General features: G+C 43.7%; 1 protein-coding gene across 2 annotated transcripts in view; it reads right to left on the bottom strand.

Annotated features, from left to right (window-relative positions):
* ANKRD13A (ankyrin repeat domain 13A) overlaps positions 1–25,274 on the bottom strand; it is a 31,860-nt gene that overhangs the window by 5,036 nt on the left and 1,550 nt on the right. Inside the window, exons 2-13 of one of the 2 annotated variants that reach the window (XM_080821266.1) lie at positions 15,275–15,407; positions 14,365–14,489; positions 11,927–11,972; positions 10,434–10,577; positions 9,550–9,739; positions 9,037–9,063; positions 5,731–5,797; positions 4,284–4,365; positions 3,116–3,177; positions 2,245–2,375; positions 1,571–1,728; positions 663–776 (exon numbers count right to left, since the gene is read on the bottom strand). In XM_080821266.1, the coding sequence (XP_080677392.1) occupies positions 663–776; positions 1,571–1,728; positions 2,245–2,375; positions 3,116–3,177; positions 4,284–4,365; positions 5,731–5,797; positions 9,037–9,063; positions 9,550–9,739; positions 10,434–10,577; positions 11,927–11,972; positions 14,365–14,489; positions 15,275–15,407 (1,279 nt within the window). The remainder of the gene's footprint in view (positions 1–662; positions 777–1,570; positions 1,729–2,244; positions 2,376–3,115; positions 3,178–4,283; positions 4,366–5,730; positions 5,798–9,036; positions 9,064–9,549; positions 9,740–10,433; positions 10,578–11,926; positions 11,973–14,364; positions 14,490–15,274; positions 15,408–25,274) is intronic. The other variant, XM_080821267.1, reaches the window with a different exon arrangement.

The raw sequence follows: 25,274 nt of genomic DNA on the forward strand, positions 1-25,274 counted from the left end.
CCTGAGTCAGGCTCCGCATTCATCGTGGAGTCTGCTTGAGATTCTCTCCCCCTGTACCCGCCCCCACAGCTTACACATGCTCTCTGTCCCTCTCTCTCAAAAAATAATAAATGCCTGTGTATCCTTCAACTAGTCCAAGACACAGAACACCATTTTACCCCAGTAAAACAGACAAAACAACTAAAAAAAAAATCAGTTTTGTTTCTATATACTACCAATGAGTAACTAGAAAGTAAGTAAATAATCCACTTACAGTAGCCTCCAAAAGATAATCTGGATGGATGGCAAGGGAGCCAGGAGAAATTTTGTGAAGTAACAGAAATGCTCTACATCTTGACTGTGGTGGTTCTGTGGGTACACACATTTGTCCAAAAGCACTGAACTGTCACACTTAAAGTGGGAGCATCTTATTGTATATACAGTACACCTCAATAGAGCTAGTTTTTAAAACTATGCTTTTTTTTTTTTAATACAAGTGGGGTCATATTCTACAAGTTTTTACACTGACTCTCAAAGAAATCTAACATTTTCTTTCATTCAGTGCAGAGATCTATTTCATAAGATACTCCAATATCAAACTGAATAATCAGTAATTACCTGGATGTGTGCTTTTTTTTTTAAAACCACAAAGCCCAACTTTTTTTTTTTTTTCTTTTTTTTACCTGTATCAGCCTGGGTCCCTTCCACGTTTTGAGATCCAGTTTCTTCAGCAGTGCTACAGCCATTGACGTTTCCAAACGTAATCCGTGCATTTAAGACATGAAACAAGGGAATTTCTAACAAAATAAAAGCTTTTATAAATAAATTTTACAAGAATAACAACAGGCACCATTTACTGAGTGCATACTGTGCTCGTACACATCAAATACATTAACATAACTACCCTTCCCAATATACAGATGGGAAAACTGAGATTCAGAGAGGTTAAGCAGCTTTTCCTAGATCACAGTGAATAAGCGATTGAGCCCGCACTGCAGAATGTGTCACAAGTATGCAACTATCCGAACTGTAGATTCCTTGCAAGTTCTATGTATTGTGTATAGGATTATGCGTTCCACTACAGGCCCTAAAACATACTTAGGTATCAAAGATCTTGGTGTCAGAGGTCTTCCTCAGAAACAATCTAATTTGATGCCTAAGTTAAGTGTGACATGAAAACAATGAATGTTTTCCATTCATTCCCAATGACACTTCTTTAAGCCATATTAAGCTAAAGGATCATTGTGACCTCCTCCACTATGTGTACTATCTGCTACTTTTGCCTAAAATGTTCCAGTGCCAGGGTGCCGGGTGGCTCAGTTGGTTAACCATCTGTCTTCAGCTCAGGTCATGATGCTGGGGTCCTGGGATCAAGTCCCACATCTGGCTCCCTGCTCAGCGGGGAGCCTGCTTCTCCCTCTCCCCACCCCACCTCATCCCCCATCCCACTTGTGCTCTCTCTAGCCCTCTATCCAAATAAATAAATAAAATCTTAAAAAAACAAAAAACATTCCAGTGCCCTGAAGCACATTCTGTCACCCACAGAAATGGCCAGAACCTGCAGGTGCTCCTGTGGTTTAGTAGTCAGTACCTATTTTGACAGGAAATCCAGGTGGGAATTCCAGTTTGATGAAATCTCTCAGCCGTGCAAAATGAGCACTGGTTCGGGCCATGAGATCAATGATGGGAATGACCTGCTCCACAAGAGAGAGCGGAAAGTCCTCACACATCCACAGCGTCGCTTTGAACCTGCAAGACGGACCAAGACAAGAGTGAGGCCAACACCCCCAGACAGGGAAAGTGAATGACTTGCACACAGCCGGCGAGACAGCACCAGCCTCCTCCTGAATGCAGCCTTCCCAGCCACTGTACTTCTCTTAACGCGGAGCGGGGAAGGGACTAGACCTGTGCGGAATTCGGACGACCATGCAATCTGGCCATCAGGAGAAATGCTCAGCATGCTGACCTCCCCCTGCAGCAGCTGGAATTGACAGCAAGCGTGAAGGAACTGAGCGCTGGTGGATCTTTCCACTGGATCAGCTGAAGCTTGCTGGCAGTAAAAAGTACAAGGAATTCTTATATCCCATCTCTACTCCATTTGGAAAAGGGCTAATAAGAAGGTGTGCAATCTGCTATTTGCTTTTCTCAGATAAAGTAACTTCCAAATGATGTTTAAAGGAAAGGGACACAAAAATGACAACACAACCCCAAGAAACAGCACAACTTCTGAAACAAGAATCCATGTTGCCGCTGAGCCCCTCTTACTTTTGCGTTCTAATCGTCAGCTCTTTCGGCCTTCCAATGTCCCGGTCCTTCAGATCAAACTCTTCGTTAAAGTACTCCTCAGGCGTGATGGCCGTGGGGTTGTTGGCGGTGGCACATTCCGTAGTGAGGTCCTGCCAAGCCAGAACTCAGGGGAATCAGAAATGCAAATTGGTGCTCACAAGTGGAGACCTATGGCACTCAGCCCCAGAGGTGGATGCGTTAACCAGCTACAGATCAGGACATTCTAGTCATTTCCCTCCCCCCACAACCATGCCCCACACACACTTTTTTTTTTTAACTAAGTTACTACACAGAACAAGAAAATCCACAAAGGTGTGAGGAAATGACACAGGAAGCCTAACGGGTCTCTCCATGTCAAACGTTTCTCCACTCTCTTTAGCATTTTTATCCCCTGACAGGAAAAAAGAAAAAAGAGAGAAATGGCTGAAAGCACGTAAGACCTAGGAGACCTGGAGCTTACATTCCAGCTCTGTCAGGCTCTTGCTCGGGACACTGGAAAGGGAATCTCGGTTTTCTGACTCTCTGACAGCCATTATACCAACTCCACAGAGTTCTCAAAAGGATCAAGTAAGAAAATGTTAAGGTGCTCGGTTAAAACAGAAAGTCCTGAATCCTTTCTAAGTTTACAGATGAGAGAGAAAGCACCTGAATTTCACAGTCATGACCCTCCTCTAAAATCTGTATTTGTAAGACTCATTTATTTCTCTTCCAAAAGAGTATCTCCGATTTCAGTTTGGGAGTGCTCTTCAGCCTTGCGGACAGAGAGGCCTGGTCGGGTTCAGTAAATGCCATCACAGCACAGCAAAGTCATGTCCTTTCTTGAACCTGAGAGCTCGCTGCTTCCACTTACCCCTTGAGCACCAAACTGGTGTTCCACAGTTCCCAGCAAAGATTCCAGTGGGTTCCTATCCGCTAGAGAAGGGAGGAAAAGTTTAACGTCTACTATTATACCTTACTTGTGACTGCAGAAAGAGATTCTCGTCCTATTTTAAAGTTCTAGATCCCAGCTACCTACGTTAGGAAATCCATTTATGGGCAGGCTGGTAAAATCATCTATAATAACCATCAGCTAATTTATCCCTCATAAGACATTTTTTATTAGGGTCTCTAACCTAGGTTAGCAACAGTTACAAGAACTAGAGTAGAAAGAGTTTGGGTTTAGGAGTGAGCCTGGGGTGGGGGGGCCACAAAGTTCTCATCTGTCAAACCAGAATCCTAATAACAGCGGTGGTGGTGGAGGCAGCCAGCAATGACCGTGTGCTTGCCACACTCTGCAGGAACCTTCCAAAGGTTCGCATGAAGCAACTCGTCCCATCCTCCCAAGCACCCCCATTTCACTGCTGAGGAACCTGAGCCCCAGAGGGTAGGTAACTTAAGGCCAAACAACAGGCCACTGGTGGGGCTGGGATATAACCACTGCGCATTGGCAGAGTTTGGGCTCACAGTCCAGGTTCTGTCCAGATCTTCCATGGTACGAGTTTGGACTGACTCGCTCATTCCAGGGAGAACTAGTCTCCAATACCCTTATCTACCTATATGTCAGATCCAGCAACCATTCTTCAGAACACAAGCACAAACCCTCCTGCATGGCTTTAATTCCACTTGAAGCCAACTATAGGTAATATCTTCAAGAATGGGCCAGACAGGGGCACCTGGGTGACTCAGTGGGTTAAGCCTCTGCCTCCGGCTCAGGTCATGATCTCAGAGTCCTGGGATGGAGACCCGCATCAGGCTCTCTGCTCCACGGGGAGCCTGCTTCCTCCTCTCTCTCTGCCTGCCTCTCTGCCTACTTGTGATCTCTCTCTCTCTCTCTCTGTCAAATAAATAAATAAATAAAAATCTTAAAAAAAAAAAAAGAATGGGCCAGACTAAGGAAATTTTTGTAAAAAGGAGTTAGGGTTAGGATGAGCCCGACCTGACCACATTCACCCCAAAACTTAATGAAGCCAACAAAGGCTCTGCTCGCTCTCTCTCTCTCTCTCTCTCTCTCTCTAGGCCAAACAAAGGGTGGGGATTACCTTTATATCTCTTTTTCTCTTCCTCGGTCAGATGTTCTGTCCGGATTTTGGTTATCACACTCACATTGTTTACTGTGTAAACCTTGAGAGACGTGTGCAAAAGAAAACAGTGACACAGGGAATCAAAACTCAAAAAATAAGCATAGCAAGAGCAAGAATGCTGAAGCCAAAAAAAGAAAAAAGAAAAAAGAAAGAAAAAATTCAGCAAAATAAAAACGAGAAATGGTTGACAATCATTAGGATCCTTCAGAGAAAAATATATAAGCTATCAACTTAGAAATGCATCAGCAGTTAATTTGCATCTCTGTCAGTTTTAAATACCGAGGAGTAAACAGGGATGGCTGCAGCTTCCCGCCTGCCCTTTGTGTTGCTAAACACCCTCGAACAAAGGTCCTGATATTTAGGCCTCCCTGCTGGATTCCTATCACGCTATTCCTATCCCAAAGCTGCATCATGGGCTTGTGTACTGATCTGTGGTGATCTTGTAACAGGACTGACTTAGACAGCCATCTGCTGGGCGGCAGGAAAACGGAACAAACACAAGGTTCTCTATATCCATTAAGACTTAACGAGGAAACTGACAAGTCACTATTTAAAAAGCTATTCCCTCTACAGACAAAAAATTATCCTCACCACCAGTCAGGGCTCTTGTTCTCAAGGCTGCCTGAGGAATGTGGGGGGTCTGGAAGACCAAATCTCCTGGTAAGCGGAATTAACTGTATGTGCCCTCCGTGGATTCCTGCACGATCAGAGACTCAGGAAACCCACACAGCACTGGAGCGACTATGTCTAAATGCATCTTGCTGAGCATGACGTAAGTGTCTTTGCACACTCAGAGGTCACCAGAGGATCCTGCGGCGGCCGACTCCGGCCCTGGGAGCCAGCAATCCCTGCTAGACTGCACGGCTACAGAGAAGCCAGCAAGCAGAGTGCTCCCGCTGACAAGACACCAGAGGCCCGGACTGACAGCAGTCTCCACTCTTGACAACTGTATTCTTAACGCACTGATGTCATGCGAGTGGGCTGTCAAGCCACTGGTTACAATTAGGCTGACTACGAAAATGCGAGATTATTAAAGCTACTTTACTTTTTTTTTCTTTAAACCCACTCAGGTTATAAAAAAAGATCGACATGCAGATCTAAGTCTAATCCTTTTCCTCCTTAAAGAATTAAAGGAATGGTCACTCCCCTGGGGACGACTGGCACCCAGACTCACTTCTCTACAGGGCTGTTTCTCTTTGGCATACCTAGGGGCCTCCTCGGGACATGCTATTCTATTTTCTGAATGACAGATCAGATACAAATCCAAGTTGAGAGACGCCAAGCAGTACGTTATTCCCCAGAGCATCTCCACGGCACAGAGGCATGAAAACAATCTGAACAGACTCCTCATTTGCATAGAAGCTAAATAGCTATATTAAATCTTATTTTAAGAGTTTCCTTTTACCTTTGCTTCGTAACCATTAACAACTTCTGCTTTATCTGTCCTCCAGCCCCAGAATCCGGATTTAGTTCTGATAAAAAGTGAACACCACAAATTTCTACATGTACAAAATGCCATTCAGATTTATCCCTGCCGCCTTTATAGTTTACTTCCCCCAGCTTAAGGCGGTGAAGGCCACTTGGTGAGTTGGTCCTACTGTCCACAAAAGGATGCTCTTGGTGACAGATGGCTTACGCAGCCCCACCCCCTCCCACAGATATTAATCAATTCACCTCACCCCTGGCATAGAAAGCCTCCACTCTTGGCTTCTTTACAGAAACCGCCAGCACAGGGGACAAACGTGGTGACACTGACTAGACAGCTGTCCTAAAGAAATGAAGATGACCAGCTTCCAAGGGCTCGCCACGAGGTGCGATCTGGGTCAGAGCATTTGTCTGGATCATCGTAACTGTGGGCATGGACGTCAGCAGCTCTGTCCCCATGAGCAGCCGCATCTCAATCGAGGAATTCTTAGAACAATGAGGCACAGACAGACCATCCTGCTCCTCCGGAGAGAGCACGTGGGGCAGGAACTCATCACTGTGGCGAGCTGCTTGGAGAAGCCATTAATGCCTGCAAAACGGCTTGGGAGTCACACGTTTTATCAGGTTTAGTGCAGCAGAGGAAAGGATGTTATGTTAAAAGCAGTTTTTCAGCCCAGGCATTGATTCCAGGTCTGTGGAACTGCTTTTAAAGTAGCCCAGCATTCCAGCGGCAGCTACGGCATTGGTCAAGGTACCTAAAAACCCAGTTATTCCACTCAACATACTTCTGGGTAAAAATGCATTTAGAGCCAAGAACGGCCAAGAGGCTGTGGTTCATTTTCAAAGCAGCTCATCCTGGGAAATACTACCACTCAGAGGGGAGCCCTGACCAGTCTGGTCTGCCCTTTTGTCTAGGACATCACATCCTAGCTCCACTCCATCACATTCTAGCTCCATGCTGTACTTGGCCCCATGCAGAACTGGCCTGCCTATCTTCTGCTCTGACCCCAGAGGGAAGTGGGACATCACGCAGGAAGCTCTGGAAACTGGCAGGTGAGCCAACTCACAATGAAGATACAGGCCATTTGCATCTTGTGTTTCCAAACGGCTTTATTAGTCCAGATGGGGTATGCAAAGTTTTATGCGTACATTACAGCCCATCAGAGAAAGGAGGGACCAGAGCTTCACCTTTCTGATTAGTCCACAATGAAGGAAGCATGACCCATGGAGGGAGAGCAAGAAACCCTAAAGGGATTACACCAAATGCTAGCTATCTCCACTTCACATTTCAGAAACAAAACCGAAATCCAGGGGGCAAGGGGTTAGGGTCCACACTGATTCATAAACCAGAGTCCCCTCTTAGTCATCAAGAATTGAAAATCAAGACAGTCCTTTTAGTTAACAGATTCAGTCCTCGGTTCCTTGTCTTTCACCAAGTCACTTGATATTTTGGCCTGGGGAGAACTGTTTCCTGGCACACAGTCTTCCGAGGTACCAAAGGATGACTCAGTCTGCTCTCCTTCATCCTGCGGGCCTGCTGGGGAAACAGAGCTGCGCCGTTCTCCCTGGAGACCGCCATGCTGCTCAGTTCTCTGCATCTGCTTGGCTGGCAGTCCTGGCTGCTCCCCTTCCCTTTCCACTCCCCCTCTGACAGCTTGCTTATTAAATTCAGCATCCTAATTTAAAACCAAAAGTCTAATAACTCCTTGGCTCTTGATTAACTTTACATGCAGAGGCATCTGAAAATGACAGGAGGACACCAGCTCCCCCTCTGCCATTTTTACCTCTGCCGAGACTGCTACACCAGGGACCACTGAGCCAATGCTGCAGCCTGGAGGCTGCTGAGCCATGCGGAGAAAGGCTCTGAGGGTGGCAGGGAATGTTCTGTTTAAGGCTGGCAGAACCTAATCTTTCAGGGACGAGACCAACCCAGACTTCAGCCAGAGGGTACATACAGGGGGCCAAAAACTCAGGCAGGAAGCAAGCCTCAGGCTGTCAGAAGCAGATCAGAGGAAAGAGATGGACGAAAACGACTATCGCAAGAGAGCACACCTTCCAGATTCAATCAAACACACACTCCCACCTCCAGTACGAAGGACATGCGCACACCATTTCTACCACTCGAATGGCTCCAAAACTAACTGCATATTTAATTCTGAGCATCACCAAAAAAGCACCTGTCTTCCAGAAACCCTTTCTCCGAGACCCACTGTCATTTGCAAAAAAGGAGGTTAGCTTGAACATTCTGAAAACCTAGTAACCATATGAACATCAGATGTGCCTTAGTCCTCCATACAAATGGAACGTGCCCTCATATACCATCTACATTCAGCCAGTAATCAGCACAATCTTTCTAAATTACACTTAAGAACACTGACTCTACCAACTCTGCCAGTAAACTAGAGGGAACAGCAGCTCTTCTCATGACATCTTAGGATCATGGGGACTTCAGCAGCATATCTCAAGATTCACTCCTTTCTTTCTTTCAAGGACACCGAAACCCGGAGAGACCAAGCCACCTCCCCAAAGCCACATAGTCATTCAGGGGCCCTGCCAGTGGCACTCAGTTCTTCTCACCCCCATCTCCACAGCTGGGCTGCAGCAGGGAGGGCAGGCTCCTCTCTTCCCAGCTTTCCCAACAGAACCCTAGCTGAAGGTGCTCTCCCTGTCTGCAGAGGTGTGTGCCAAGCCTCAGGGGTCTGCCCCAAACCCTCCCAGTTAAAGTCGCAGTCAGTCCCTAGTAGACAGCTATCACCTGGCAAGGCTAGTGATGGGACGCTGACCCCGCCTCACAGGGGTACCACTACCCAAGCAGCAGCGGTATCAGGACACCACACAGGCTGACACTTGGGTTTTCTCTTCCGCTACTAACAGATGCCCCAATTCCACTGCTCTATCTAAATTCGAAGAAAGGGGCATTTCAGTCTTATATTTGACTCATCAGAAAATTCTCAGTCTTACAAACTAATTTTATGGAAACAAAGAAAAGAAAAAGAGAGGAAAGGTAGTATATTCCCTAAAAGTAAAGAAAGCCTAAATCCAGGATAATATATGTCCATGTTATCTCAGGTTGTGCTGCTTTGGATTACAGAGAGCTGGATGTGACATCCTAGGCAAACACTCAGGGCTCTTGCAGACTCCCTCAGCTCAATGTGTTTGGAGGTAAAAACACTCAGGCCAACAGCTCTGACAGCCTCTGCTTCCCCTACATTCAAAAGCTCTCCATGCCTCTGCCCGGCCCAGAGGCAGATGACCAGTTCTCGTCCAGGTTAACCAAGGCACAAACCTCTCCAGAAGTTTCTTCTGGTAGAATCTGGAAGAGAACCGAAAACTCCTCCAGACTCTTTCTCTAAACTCTTAGGCCTCACAGGGGGAAAGGGCCACATTAAACTATACAGTAAGTGTGAATTTGACTAATATCAGTACAACCACAATCAATACTGGGTCAATTCTAGCTTCCAGAAACTCAGAGCTCCATGGTTTGGGACTAGGGAGTCTTATGGATCCCCAAACACCAAAACAAAAAATTCAAATAAAATCCATTAGAAAGGGCCCATAAAAGAATATGAAGACATTTCTCCAAGATGTAACCAATGTGCTGTAAAAATGATCTATGAAAGAGGATGTCAGCTATGGCTTTTACTTGGTTAGAACAGAAAGCAATGTTAAAACCCACTACTGTTTATTATGCTGGATTAGAAAAATCCCAATCCACCCATAATTTCCGATTCATATCTACATGCTACTAAAGATAGCAGTAAAGGGACTAGATGTTAAAATGCAGAACCAAAATGCATACCTTTCAAAAGCAATATTTTTAGTATCGAGGCTGGTGTTAATGACTGGGCTTGTGAGCCGCCTCTCAACTTCCCTGCCTTTTGGCTTCATCAAGTCCAGACTGAGGCGCTCCATTTCCTGGGAAAGGTCAAAGTGCTCAGTAGTGACCACTCTGTCATCATGGTTGACTTCCATCAGCTCCGCCCGGTTGTCTGTTAATGGAAACAAGAGCGTAACCAAGCGCCAGGCAAAGAAGACACAAAAACAAGGAAGCCTCAAAAGTTAAAATGCATCATCTCACATTTTTCCCCTCAAGTGCTATCAGATAAAACCTAAAGACTACTGATTATTCACTACCTACTTACATGGAGATTATCTGGCCAGTTTCCACAGCCCATAGGCCATCTTCCTCAGAACTGCAGGCATTAAAAACAATTTGCCTTTTTCATTGGCAACACATCTGTGCACTTTTTAAAATACACAACTTACAAATATACAATTTACATAACTAATGTAAATTGTTTATGCAACATGCTGGGCTAACAATACAATTTTTCTCACCCTCCATCAGGAGGATTACGCCTGCTTGTGGAGGGAATATAAGGAGATACAAGACAGTCTTCCACTCAACGCTCAGGAATGTGGGACAGACGCATGTCAAAAGGGTAACAGTGTTGGGTGGTAAATGATACGGGCAAGAGAATCAAGAGAACTATCCAAAAAAGAAATAAAATTGAGGAATCGAGAGCTGAAAAGTTAACAAGAATAACCAAAAAAGGAGAAAAAAAAAAAAAGCCCCAGACAGGGTCAGATAAAGTATAGGAATGTAAACACATTTTGATGGTCAAAAAGCAGTCTGTAACTTAGCATGAGCAGTGATTATGAAAACAGAACAGAATCACTCACCTTCTCCCTTAAATATAAAACTACGCCTCCCTCTTATCCAGCTCATGTTCTCAAATCCCAGCAATGTGATATCCACACGCAGCTTGGCACCACTTTTCCAAATGCGACACACATCGTTCGGGCATATTCTGGAAACCAATGGCACTGGAGAAGAGAAACATACTACTGAGGAGAAACCTGAGGGCCAAGCAGAACATGTAGGCCCAGGAAATCTGGATTGGGACTTTAATAAAAGGAAAGCAGTGGCTGGACGGTGACTGTCAGGCAGAACTGGGCTTGGCTCCCACACTGAGGATCCAGGTGGTCACTTTTAAAAAACAGACCTTCTGTTCTACAGCTCTTTATAAAAGTGCAGGTGTATGTCTAACCAGAGAAGACCCTGAATGAATCTCCCAGGGGTATTTTCAATCCCAAAACTGAACGTCTCTCTGTGACCGTCACCACCATCAGGGCTATACAGCATGTCCACCTGGCCTTCTCGCTCACATACGCTGCTCTGGCCACGTGGCCATGGCCTGCCACATTGCCACATCCACCCTTCAAAATATCAGACCTAACACAGCTAAGATCTGTGGCTGCTTCGGCATTGAAAAGAACTTGTAAGGTTTCCAGAAGAACCTGAAGTTCTCTTCTGTTACATACTTTTTACTTCATTTAAATGTTTCATTACAAATATGACTTCTTGCCTGACAGAAAAGTCGGTGTGAAACGGCTGGGAACCTGGGAATTAAGAGCTGTCATTAACTGATCTACAAGAAATAAAATTGGAACATCTATGAAAATTACTGTCAGTCAACTTGCCTTACATAAGATTTTAGAGAAATACATCCATTTTGTAAAAAAGCCAAGCTATCCCAACATTTGTCTCATCTTCTTCCATAGAATAACAAGTTTAAATGAAGCAAGTTGAACCACATAAGGAAATGAGTAATAAATTATGGCAAATCTACTTACTACAATTTTAGCCCTTTAAAAAACCTAATAATATGGATAGGTATCAGCTCTAAGTGACAAAAAAAGGACACAAAATTGTCTATATATTATCTTTACAGTTGCTCAGGAGAAAAATCCCTATGTGTGGAGGAGAAAACTAGAAGGAAAATATTCAAAGCATTAACAGTAGTTGCACTTAAGTGGGACTATAGGTGGCTGTTTTTTCTTACTCTTTTCTACACATTTCTTAGATTTAAAAAAAAAAAAATACATTCAGGGCACCTGGGTGGCTCAGTCATTAAGTGTCTGCCTTCAGCTCAGATCATGACCCCAGGGTCCTGGGATCAAGCCCCACATTGGGCTCCCTGCTCAGCGGGAAGCCTGCTTCTCCCTCTCCTACTCCCCCTGCTTGTGTTCCCTCTCTCACTGTGTCTCTCTCTGTCAAATAAATAAATAAATTAAAAAAAAAAAAACATTCTGTTTTTATAAAGGAAAAGTAAACATATATTCAGGCTCAATAATTTTGGAAACAAATAAAATACAAGCCCAGAGCCACTCACCCCAGCTGGTGAATTCCCATTTCATCTGCACATAGAAATCTGGAGCCTGAAGGACAAAGGTTTAAAGTAAATGATCCTTAACACTATTAACCGAACACAAACATTGTTAAGGGTTAATGAGGTTTTAAGTTTGGGGGTTTAAGTTTGGGTGGGGAGGAGGAGAGAACACAGAAAATAAGAAACATAAAATGCAAACCCATCAAAGTAAATGCTTATTTTATATGCAGGCTGTTATTTTATCTTGAGATAAAATATGTCTAGACAGTTAATAAAGTTAACTGAGAGCAACAAGGTTAGAGAGGGATAAAATCAAATCTGATTTAGGACTCAGTCTGCTTCCTAACCGTAGCAGAAAGATGAGCCTGGAAGATGGGCCTAGGCACCACCATGCAATGTGGGTAACAGGCTATTCTGAACAAAGAAAAAGGAACATCAATTCCATCTATTCTATCTGCCTGACTGCAACAGGTTGTGTGTGCTGGGAAGGGCTTCATATTTACTGGACCTCCAAACCAGAAGAGGCTGCCAGACATCACTTCTCCAAGAAGTTCATGTTCCCTCCAGTTAACAGACTTCTGCCCTCATTTTCCTCTTAAACTTTGAGAATTTGGCTTTATAAAATTTTACACCACCAGAGAAGTCCTGTTTAGGACGACTTTCTGATCTGCCCTGAATTCTTACAGAAGGTTCTTGGAGAGCTTACTTAAGAAATCCAACAGTTACCATCCAAGAAGAGAAATGCTAGAAATTCCAGGTGTTGCTCTGTTCCCCCTCTGCCCACAATGGCTTTGTCGTGGTTTTTACAGAAGCAATGGAAAAGAAGACCAAGAATCTACCCTAGAGTAAAACCAGGATTCCAGTGATGGGCAAAGGCTCAACGAGGGGCAGCAGACAAGAAGGGGGGGCTTGTTTTAAAGAGCCAATGTTAAAAGACAAAATGTCAGCAACAACATCTGGTGCCACTGGGCACACAGGTCATTCACAGGCTGTGTCTAACTTCAAGCAGAGAACACAACCCAATGCAGTTTACTGGTATGGCTCAGTATAGGTTAAAAAACAGAAAGTCCTTTACATGGCATTTTTAAAATGAAGAGTGACCCCACATTAAGTCAGTTTCTGGTTTGCCAAGTGGGCGAATGTGTTTTTAGTTCCTCCTCCAGTAAGCTAGACAAGAAAACAAGAAATCCCCTTGATCTTTCGCACACTCACACACAACGCAGCTTAAAAACAACGCAGACAACTATTTCATATTTCATGGAAGGTTTTGTGTACTCTGTGAAAAATGAGTATCTCCAGGAACAATTTTGCTTGAGTGTCAGAGAAATACACTTTTTAAAAAGAGTGCTCAGATAATGAGCAGTGATTGTCTTACAGCAAAGCTGTTCCTTTTCTCAACAGAGCTGTTAATTTTTCTCAAGAAACATGTTGACTAAAGTTGTAAAGTGGATTTATCTAGCAAATATCTTTGGAGATATTTTGGGAAGCTCCCTTATGTGCTTAAGAATAAATGACACGGAAATTGAAGCACTAATACTTTCTTGTCTCCCACAGCTCTGAGAACATTCCATGACTGGCTCCTAAGATGGTTCTTGCAAGTAACAGACACTTTCTGGAGAAGGGCAACCATGACGCAAAACAGTCCATGAGCCTAGAAGTAAATTTTCATAAAAATGACCTCCAAGTGTCAAAGAGCCCATACACTTTAATTCACAGATAATGGTCTTTACGGCCCAAAGCCAATGGCTGTAAATAAATTAAGCCAATGGACTGGAAGTCACAAAATGCTAATGCCTAGAGTCAACAAGTGGCAAGGAGAAGGTGCATACACACTTCAGAGCCCCAAGAGGCCTTGGAAATCCCTGTACAGTAACCAACGCTCTTCACAGTTTCCTCAAGATGACCTATGCTTAGGGGCACCTTGCGGGGGCTCAGTCGGGTAAGTATCCAACTCTTGATTTCGGCTCAGGTCATGATCTCCCGGTCGTGAGATCGAGCCCTGTCTCAGGCTTCATACTGGGTGTGGAGCCTGCTAAAGATTCTGTCTCCCTCTGCCCTCCCTGCACCATCATCCCACCCCCCGCCCCCGCCCTCACTCACATGTGCGCACACACTCTATCTCTCAAAAAAAAAGATGACCAATGCTTAGAACGCCACTGTTAAGAAAACAGACACCTAGACAAATTGTTTCATGTCCATTTGTGTTCAGTTACAACTCTTGAGCCGCACTTAGAAGGGAAGGTCTAGTGATGGAGAAATGAAATCTGTGAAAGACCTCATACGTTTAATAGATGAGGGATAATGCCCTTTAGTACTAAATATACCGTATTTACCATTCGTTACACTCGTGGGAAGGTACACGTGGACGTCTAACTGTGTCTCTCCAGCTATGCTGTCAGCATTTAACTCAAATTATGGCATCGCCACATTTTTATGGATACCTCGAGAATCTTCTGGAGCAGCTCAGGAACTCCTTCAAGGGCCATGGATGTGTTGTGGTAGTCCCGATGCTGAAGAACGGTGTACACCATCTCAGGGTCACCAGTGCTCACAGCCTCGTGTAAAACTGAAAACCAAAAAGGTGAAACTTCATCATCCAGTAGTCTCATACTCTGACAGACTCCTAAGCTAGTTCGAAGAGAGTCTATAGATCAAAGACAAACATTTTCTTCAAAGAGTAAGAGAGGCTACAGCCCCACCTTACTTTTACAACCATGACTGCTTATCGCTAGCTCTTAACTAAGTGAAAAGAAAATATAGGGCTTGTAGCCTCTTGAGCAAACAGACTTCCATCCTCCCCCCGCACCCCCTCTCTTACCACTGGTTCTGAAATCCTGACAGTGTCTTCAGAGAGCAGGCTTTACCTGTGTGATCACACAACTGGGGTTATATGTGGATCGGGCAGGTAGGGCTTATGTGTATCTTTGCTCAGCCAACACAGAATTACTCTGACCAACAGAGAGCTTGCAAGCAAGTGAAATGCCAGGATATCCCCGGAAGCAGCCATAATTTCGTTTTCATTTTGCCTATCCCGACAGAGTCACTGGAGTTACCATCACATTCCTCAGGAGGAATCTGGCCTCCACACTCATGTGAGATGGAAGGGTTTGCACTGAGAGCTGCTTTCCGGATAGGAGTCGCCCTCCACTGAGGACTTCTGGCCCAGGGCACAGTTTGGACCATTGTGCGCAGGTCTCTGAGGCCCACATCTTCTCGCCCCGGCCCCTACTCCCAAGAGAGAAAGAGTCTTAAGATAAAGATAACTTGAGGACAATTATCATTGAGACTCGCCTTTATTCAGAAAGAGACACCGAAACAAAAGGCTTTCAGATATTTTCAAAATATACTTGCCTGTCCATCCCTCACGATTTTCTTTCGTAACATCTGCTTTATGTCGGAGCAAGACTCTAGCCGATTCCAAATGTCCCAAAGAAACAGCAAGGTGCAATAAGGTTCGACCTCGTGGATCCAGAGCCTCCACATTCTGTGAAGTAAACACTGGCATTTATATAATTGTATATATTAAATCAAAATAAGGAAATGTGTGAGAGATAAAATTTAGTATAAAATGGAAAATTGCACGTTACAGCAGTGTGTGGAAGAAAGAATGCTTGTATGTGGGAGTGGCTGAAATATTAATTTGAGGCTATAATAAAGATGATGGTTACTGAGTTCCTTTTTCTATAAAGTGAAGCACCTAATAAACAAATACTGGCCGTAGGCCTCAGATCATCAGGCACATCTTATGCCCTCCACAGCACTCAAATTAAGTCTAAATAAGGCCGGGGTTTTAATGAATGCGACCAGCCCATGACACAGAACGTGGGGGATTTCTCAAGCGTGTATCAGGTCTAGAACAGGAAGTAGAGGACTTTAACCAAACAGAAAGCACAGAAGAGAACTGGGTCAGAATAAAACTACATTCTCTACCTGGGTTCCTACCAGAACGCTGCTCTCATTGCTGTGTATGGAGTTCCAAGTACCCTGAAGCAGCAGCATCCACAGGTCCTACAATGAGCACGATTTGCCAGACAGGGACGTGGACATATTTATAGGTAAATGTGAGAAGAGACACATGCCACTATTGTCCATTTCCCCTCGAAGGTTTTCTTCCCCATGCTAGACATAGCCATCTGGCTTCTACTCTTCATTCCTATTCCCGCCCTCCTTCCCCCAAACTGCGCTGGGTGGAGAGCCAAGTGGCAGTTTCTCTGGTGTGAACTCAGTCCGAATGACCGAAGGCTGCCTTCCAAAGATGGCTCTGAATGTTCTTCCAAGGACACAATAAACCACCATGGGACTTCTAGGATGTAAAACGTTTTAAGTGCTCAACTACTTCTCAGGAAATGTGCTTTTATCTTGACTTGAGATGCTAGTTGTTATGCAGGCATTAACTGCAGCCTCTAAAGATATCCAGAATGTTCCACTTACTGGCCACATGGGAGAAAGGTAAGCAGAACTAAACAGCTACTGCCCAACAGCTACTGAACCTCCCTGTTCTGCAAAGGGCATCATGGCTGCCGTGCAGTGAAGACAGGAATTGTTCTTGAGGACTGACAGCAGTGGCCGAAGACATTCTGCAAAGCAAGCACATGCCCTCCTGGACCAATCCCAGGCATCAGCGTTCTCTCCGGCGCTGGAATACCAACACATCTCCTGGAATGGGACCCACAGCACCTCCCAGGATTCCCTGGCTTTCCCCAAGGGCATGGCTTGTCCCTCTCACCAGAGACACTGATCTTCTTCCAAAGGGCCGGATCCAAGTCTCATATCTCATATTCCCTAGCTTCCGCGACCCTGGTCTCTAATTTGCATTAAACCATTATTTTTTAAAAAGTAATCTAGCTAATTTTTACCTGAGTTGCAGTTTAGCAGGAGAGACATAATTAACAAGTTCATTACCTCTTTACATATCTGTTATGTAAACTGTTTCCTCACCTAACAAGTTCAGTCTATGGGAAAGGTGCTGGGTTTTAGCACACTGCCTGAGAGAGAGGCGATGTTTAACGATATTTGTCACACAAAAGGGGCAAATTCTGTTTTTTGCAATTCACACCCCAGAACAAAAAAAACATCTCAGACCAAGGACTGACACTCAAGCTCCTGGGCAACCACGAGATATGATGTGTAAAATCAAAGCCAAATTCATTAAGTTGTTGACTTTTTCCTATTTTGGACCATAGGAAAAAAACATATGTATGAGCCAGACAGCAGCATTTTGTGTTGCTGACTATAGCCCTTCAGAGCCTCCTGTGCCTCCTTCTCATGTGAGAATCATGTGAAAAGAGAGAAGGAAGGAAGAGTATTATGGGGACAGGGATTAAAGATGGTGGATGATTGAAGAAGAAATTAGCAAAACAGAGGACAGCAAATCAATACAGAAAAAAAAAAAACCTGAAAATTGGTTCTTGGTAAATATCAAAAAAATTGACAAACTTTCAGCTAGATTGACCAGGAAAGAAAGAGAGAAGACTCCAGTTACCAAAAGCAGGAATGAAAGAAGGGATGCCACTACCAACTCTACAGAAATACAGAGTATTTAAAAGGAATACTATGAACAACTGTATGCCAGCAGATTAGAGGCTTAAATGAAAGGCACATATTCCTAGACAGATACAAACCAGCAAAACTGACTTAAAAAACAGAAAATCTGAATAATTTGTAACAAGTAAAAAGATTGAATCAGTAATGTTTGAACTTTAAAAAAAAGCTCAGGCCCAGATGGCTTTGCCGGTGAATTCTGCCAAACATTCAAAGAATTAATACCAATTCTTCACAAATCCACCCCCCCCCCAAAAAAATAGAAGATAAAGGAAAACTTTCCAACTCATTTTATGAGCCCGGTTTATCCTGATAATAAATACATTGCCAAAGAAAGAAAACCACAGACCAATACCTATAATGAATATAGATGCAAAATCCTCAACAATATAGTAGCAAAACAAATTTAGCAATACACAGAAAGGTTATTAAACACCAGGACCAAGTGAGATTTATCCCAAATGCAAAAGTGGCTTAACATCTGATAATTACTGTAACATATCAAATCAATAGAATAAAATTTTAAAAACACATGACCATCTCAATAGATGCACACGGTCTGAATGTAGTCTGCATTCTTTTTTTTTTTTTTTAAAGATTTTATTTATTTATTTGACAGACAGAGATCAGAAGCAGTCAGAGAGGCAGGCAGAGAGAGAGGGAGAAGCAGGCTCCCTGCTGAGCAGAGAGCCCAATGCGGGCTCGTTCCCAGGACCCTGGGGTCATGACCTGAGCCGAAGGCAGAGGCTTTAACCCACTGAGCCACCCAGGCGCCCCTGTAGTCTGCATTCTTATGTTGAAATGCTAACCTTCAAAGATGATGGTATTAGAAGTGGGGCCTTTGTGGGGGGTGCTTAGGTCGTGAGTGTGGGGCCCTCATGAATGGAATTAGTGCCTTAATAAAAGAGACCAGAGAGTTTGCTAGCCCCACTTCTACCATGTGAGGACACAGCTGGAAAGATCCTGCTATGAACGAGGAAGAGAGCCCTCTCCAGCCACCACACTAAATCTGCCAGCACCATTATCTTGGACTGAGAGCCTCCTGAACTTTAGGAAGTAAGTTTCTACTGTTTATCAACTACCCCCTCTATGTTATTTTGTTACAGTGGCCCAAACAAGGCTAAAACAATACAGAAAAAGCATTTAACAAAATCCAACACCCCTTCATGATACCAAATAAAAATAAAAAAACAAGAAGCGCTCAACAAACTAGAAATAGAAGGGAATTTCCTCAAAGAGCATCCCATTATGAACACCACAGCTAACATTATCTTAGCGGTAAAAGACTGGATGTCTTCCCCCTAAGATAAGGAACAAGCCAAGTACATTCTCTTTTGTCGCTTCTATTCAATACTGTACTAGATGTTCTAACCAGGGCAATAATGCAAGAAAAAGAAAGAAAAGGCATCCGGATTAGAAGGGAAGAAGTAAAACGATTTCTATTCATATTTTACATTATCTTATCTACAGAAAATCCTGAGGTATCCACTAAAAGGTTAGAACTAACGGAGGAGTTCAGCACGATTGGAGGACATAAGATCAATATACAAAAACCAATTATATTTCTCAGAGAACAAACTAGTGGTTGCCAGAGGGGAGGTGAATGGAGAGATGGGTAAGATAGATAAAGGGGATTAAGAGATACAAACTTCCAGTTATAAAATAAGTAAGGCACAAAGATGAAAAGTACAGCATAGGGAATACAGTCAATAATATTGTAATAACGTTGTTTGGTGACAGGTAGTGACTACACTTATCACAGTGAGTGCTGAAAAATGTATAGAACTGTCAAATCAATATGTTGTACACCTGAAACTAATAGAACATTGTATGTTAATTATACTTCCATTTTGAAAAATGAAACAAAATCAATTGTATCTCTATACACTTGTAACACAACTCGAAATGAAATTATGAAAACAATTCCATTTACAATAGCATCAAAAAGAATAAAATATTTATGAATAAATAAAAGTACAAAACATATTTAGGAATAAATAAAAGTACAAAACATACTGAAAACTATAAAGCATTGTTGAAAGAAATTAAGACCTAAATAAATGGAAAAACATCCATGCTCATGGTTCAGAAGACTTAATATTCAAGATGTTAATACTTGGTGCGCCTGGGTGGGTTAAAGTCTCTGCCTTCGGCTCGGGTCATGATCCCAGGGTCCTGGGATCGAGCCCCGCATCGCAGGCTCTTTGCTCGGCAGGGGGCCTGCTTCCTCCCCTCTCTCTGTCTTCTTCTCTGCCTACTTGTGATCTCTGTCAAACAAATAAATTTTTTTAAAAATCTTTAAAAAAAAAAAAAAAGATGTTAATACTCCCCAAACTGAGGGCACCTGGGTGACCCAGTCAGTTAGGTGTCTGCCTTTGGCTCAGGTCATGATCCTAGGGTCCTGGGATAGAGTCCGCATTTGGCTCCCTGCTCAGCAGGGAGTCTGATTCTTCTTCTCCTTCTGCCCCTCCCCCCTCCTCATGCTCTCTTTCTCTCAAATAAATAAAATCTTTAAAAAAAAAAAAGTACTCCCCAAACTGAGCTACAGAGTCAATACACTACCTATCAAAATTCCAGCTGACTTTTTGTAGAGATTGACTAGCTGATCCTAAAATTCTTAAGGAAGTGCAAGGAGACCAGCATTGCCAAAACCATCTGGAAAAGAGCAAAGTTTGAAGACTCACATTTGCCAAATTCAAAATTTAACTGTGTACAAAGCTACAGCAATCAAGAGTGTGGTACTGGCAGAAAGGCAGAATCAACAGAATACAATTTAGAGTCCAGAAATAAACTTACACATTTATGGTCAATTAGTTTTCAGCAAGGGTGCCAAAATAATTCAGTGGGGAAAGAATAATCTTTTCAGCAAATGGTGCCTGAACAACTAGATATCCGCATGCAAAAGAATGAAGCTTTACATATATGATACATGAAAATTAGCTGTAAATTGATCATAAACCCAAATAGAAGAGACAAAACAATAAAACTCTTAGAAGAAAACAAAGAAGTTCATCTTTGTGATCTTGGGTTAGGCAAAACCTTCTTAGATACAATACCGAATCTTTACAAAAGAAAATAGAGGTAAATAGTACTTCATCAGAACTAAAAATTTTTGTACTTCATGTGATATCATAAACAAAGTAAAAAGACATCCCACAGAAGGGGAAAAAAATATTTGTAAGTCATTTATCTGACAAGGGGCTACTTAGTATCAAGACTATACAAAGAACTTGAACTTCTTAAGGATAAAAAGACAACCCAATTTTTAAATGGGCAAAGGATCCGGAATAGACATTTTTTCAAAGGCGATAGGCCAGTGTCAATGAGTATATGAAAAGAGGCTCAATTTCATTCATCACTAAGGAAATCTCAGTCAAAATCACAATGAGATACCACTTCACACCCACGAGGATAACTACAGTCCAAAAGAACAGCAAATGTGGACAAGGATGTGGAGAAACTGGAACCCTCATGCATGGCCAATGGGAATGTAAAATGGCGCAGCCAATCTGAAAAATGGTGGGCAGGTCTTCAAAAAGTCAAACACAGAGTAACCATATGACCCAGCCATTCCTCTCATGGGTATTTACCCAAGAGAAATAAAAACATACATCCCTATGAAAACTTGTACACGAAGGTGCATACAGCATTATTCATACAGCCAAAAAGTTCGGCAGGGACAAATATCCATCAACTGGTAAAACGATAAACAGAATCCAGCACACCTAGACAACGGAATACTATTCAGCCATAAAAAGGAATGAAGGCCTGATCTGTGCCACAGTGTGGATGAACCTCACACACACGGTAAGTCCAAGGAGCCAGACACAAAAGGCCACATACTGTAGGATTCCATTTATAGGAAATGTCCAGAATAGGCAAATCGAAAGAGACAGCAAGTAGATTAGCGGTCACCCGGAGCTGGAGGGGTGGAGGGGAAATGGAGAGTGGCTATGGGGTACGGGGTTTCTTTCTGGGGAAGTGAAAATGTTCTGGAATTTGATGCTGGTGAAGGTTGCACAGCTCAGTGAAGACACTAAAAACCACTGAATGTTATACGTTAATGGGTGAATTGTATGATTAGTGAATTATAGCTCAATGAAGATGTTTGAAAAAAACCTATGTATGTATGTATGTGCTTCATGTAATATATAAAACGAATCTATCATCTATATACTGTTTGATGAGTTAATTTCTCCAGAGCTTCAGTTTGCTCCCTTGTAAACTGGGAATAAAAAACGGGAGGGGGGCGGGAATTGACCTTATAGAGTTCTTACAAAAGTAAAGGCGTAATACCTAACCCTGTAAGAAGCACTAAGAAGAATTAGCTCTTCTTATCATATATACCCACATTACGGAGCGTATATAAGCAGTCAGTTTCTTCCTAAAAGGGATCTGTTCAGATTTCATTACAGTTAATAGTAGGGCTTAGGGTCTCCAACCAATGACATTAGCTCAGTGAGCAAGAGATTTCAGAACTAAACTAGAATTCACATTGGAAGCTGATCATGTCAGGTTTTCCTTTATGTTTCTCCAGTCATGAACTGTACCAAATTAAAAATACCCACCCCTTCAAACTGTAATAGTGCCCCTGAGGAAGAAAAGCAGGGAGATTTCTGCACATCTCCATCCTAACTGCTAATTTAAGAATTTAAGCCCACTGACTAGGCTTGCTCAAGGCAAGCCTACTTTTTTTACATCCTGCTGCCCTCCGGAGGCAGTAAAAGGCCAAGCCTTGAGTGCAGGCTGCAGAGCCAGACAACAGGCCCACAGCCAGGCCCCTGACTAGCCTCAGGTGCAGTGCTCAACCTTTCTGTTCCTTGGCACCCAGCACGATATAAGTGCCTCATCTACTCTCACTGCCAACTGGGGGCGGGGGGCCCTCCACCAAGAGGCTGTGAACTGGCCTTCCATTCTCTCCAGAGTCCACTCTCATTCCTGTGCATCTCTCAGGCTGCTCTGGTCCTCTGCGGCTGTGACCCAAACTGACGCCCCCACCCCAAGTCCGGCAGGAAACGGTATCCATAGGCATAGTTCCCTCAAGGGAGCCTGAGCCCCTAAGGGCCAAAGGGGAGCACGTGAGAGGAGGCTCTAGCTCTTCATCTTGGATGTTGGGCCCCTGGCTCCTGGCAGGCCTCCAGCCAACAGGCACCAACCTGAATGTGGGCCCAGGGCCCCACTCAGCCTGTGGCAGATGGGGGTGAGAACCCCAGGGTAACTCCCCTTCAAGCTCTGAGGACTGCTGCCGCCTAGAACACCCTCTTCTTCTTGCCCTGATGGTGTCCCTTCACCTGCCGGCTTCCTCACTGGTGGCGGGCCCTCGAGTCGGGCCTCATCAGCCACCCTCCACCCTACTGGGTCCTGGGTTTCCCCCCATCCAAGGTGCACTGACTGACCTTTGCATACATCCCTTTAAGTGTTCACTCATTCTCCCAGCATCCGTAAGAAAGCCAGGGATGTTTAAAAGACCTCTCTAGCTAAATGACAAACAACATAACCGTGACACAAATCACTTCCACTGCACTGGCTTCAAGGCCCCACTGAATATTAAAGACAGTAGAGCTGATGCGTCAAGAGGCACTTAATAAAATGCCCCTGCTGAGCCAACATGGAAAGTCTGAAACAACTGCAGAGCTGGCAAACTCCACACTCCAGCCCTCAGCAAGACCTTGGGATGGGGGGTGACTCGTGTGCCCTCGGAAACGCGCCTATCCTCCTCATCTGGATAAACTTGATTCTTTCTGTGCTGCTGTTCCTAGAACAAAATACAATTCTTGCAGCTACCAGCGTGCCCTCTTCGAGTCTCACTCGTGGGATGGGAGGAATGAAGGAACAGACCGCAGAAGCTTACTGGCAAACAAACGGAGTGAAGCAGCTGGTTGTGTTGCTGGGCCGATAGGAATTTTTTGTTTCTAACTCTGCAGCCAGTACATGTTCCTTGCAGAAAAACTGGGCCATAAATAAAAGAAACTGAATGCCCAGGACGATTACAATAATCACAGCAGCAATGAGGATAAATGGGATCACTCTCATTTATGATGTGCCTGCGTTTTCAGATCTGCTCTCTGGCTTATCTTCCACAATTCTGAACTGGAGGGACTCTTATGGAAAAAGCAGCAGAATGGAAGGGTTAAGAATAAAGCATCAGGGCAGAGCCCAACCTTCTGGGTTCACACCCTGGTTCAGCCAGTGGCTAAGTGTGCAACTGAGCCTCCCCACCTTATCTGGTTTCTTTATCTGTAAAATGGGAATCGTGATAGCATTCACTCCAGCACACTGGTGTGAGAATTAAATCTGAAATTGCACAGAAAGCATTTCAGCACAATGCCTGACAAACCAGTAGGCTTTCAGGGCTACTCTCCCTATTTTTACAGATGATAAAACAACTCAGGAAGGGTAGATAACTTGCCCAGGCTCACAACGTTATCAGTATTCGTACTGGCCATTAACCCAACTGCCTGTAAGTCACAGACCTCCGTAGTCGTTTCATAATCAAGAGGATCTTGACAAATATGAAAGCAACAAAATATTTCCTGCCACATGTTTTAATGATATCAATGAATAACTTCTTAACCCTGAACCGGTTACATAATTTGCAGGGTGCAGGGAGAAATGAAAATGCAAGGCGGTGGGGCCACCTGGTGTGGCTCAGTTGGTAAGGCTCCAACTCTCGATTTCAGCTCAGGTCAGATCTCAGGATTGTGAAGTCAAGTCAGGCTCCACGGCTCAGCGGGGAGTCTGCTCAAGATTCTCTCTCTCTCCCTCTGCCCCCTCCCACGCTGTCTTGCTCTTGCTCGTGCTCTCTCAAATACATCTTTTTAAAAAAAGAATTTCAAGATGGTGAAAGCAGAGCATTGTACCAAGCATACCCCTTGAAGCCAACCCAACCTCTACCCCTTCAATGGCCAAGCTTTAGGATGGAGATTGGGTTATATAGTCGTGACAGTCAAGCTTTCACAGTAAAGATGTTCTTTATGATCCATCTGCTTCAATTGCCTCTTACTCAGAAACGATTGGTATACTATGAAATGATCTACAGGGATAACCAATAACAAAGTCAAAACCAAATAATTAGCAAGTATTAATATTCTTCCTTTGACCACCCCCCCCAACCTTGACAGTATAAGGTGCGAAGAATCAGTTTACTCCAGGAAAATCTGCTGCAGAATTGTAATTCTCTGATCACGAACGTCCTTAACATTTTTCGAGGTAAGAGGCACAGAGAACTTTCAATGAATTACAGCCTACAGGAAAAGGAGAGAATTCAACTATGCCACATTTTAGACTGTAAACCAAGCCTGTGTTCTTATCAAACAAGTTTTTCCTATAAAGAAAACCTGCACTGCATTCAAGCTCTTTTCTTCACCCCCGATGAATAGAAAGCCTGCTGTTTCCAGAAATCAGTATTGAAAGAGTGTGTGGCTTAATGGTGGCGACCAACTTCTCTATCAAAAGGGAGTTTAGTTCTGCGACTTTCTTTGTACTTTATCTCAGTATTTCACAAGAAGCTGGGGCAGCAGGGACACTGAGGAAGTGCAGACGCACAACACAGCAGGATTCTCTGGTTGTTTTTCAAGTGTCCAAGATGAGAACGCTTAGAGCTGAGAGCAAAATGATGGAGGATTCCCTCTGCGCCACATCTAGTAACAGAAAGGGAATGAAATCACCAGGTATACTGGGACACCTAATGGTGAGTCATCTACTCTGGGGGCGTGATCTAATTAAGACCAATGACTCTTACAATAAAAGTTTATTCTGTCTGGACAGAGGATTTAAATGAAAAAAGACCAACTCTTGACTTCCAGCAAGT

Source organism: Martes martes (genome assembly GCF_963455335.1).
Source record: "Martes martes genome assembly, chromosome: 13".
Lineage (NCBI taxonomy): Eukaryota > Metazoa > Chordata > Mammalia > Carnivora > Mustelidae > Martes > Martes martes.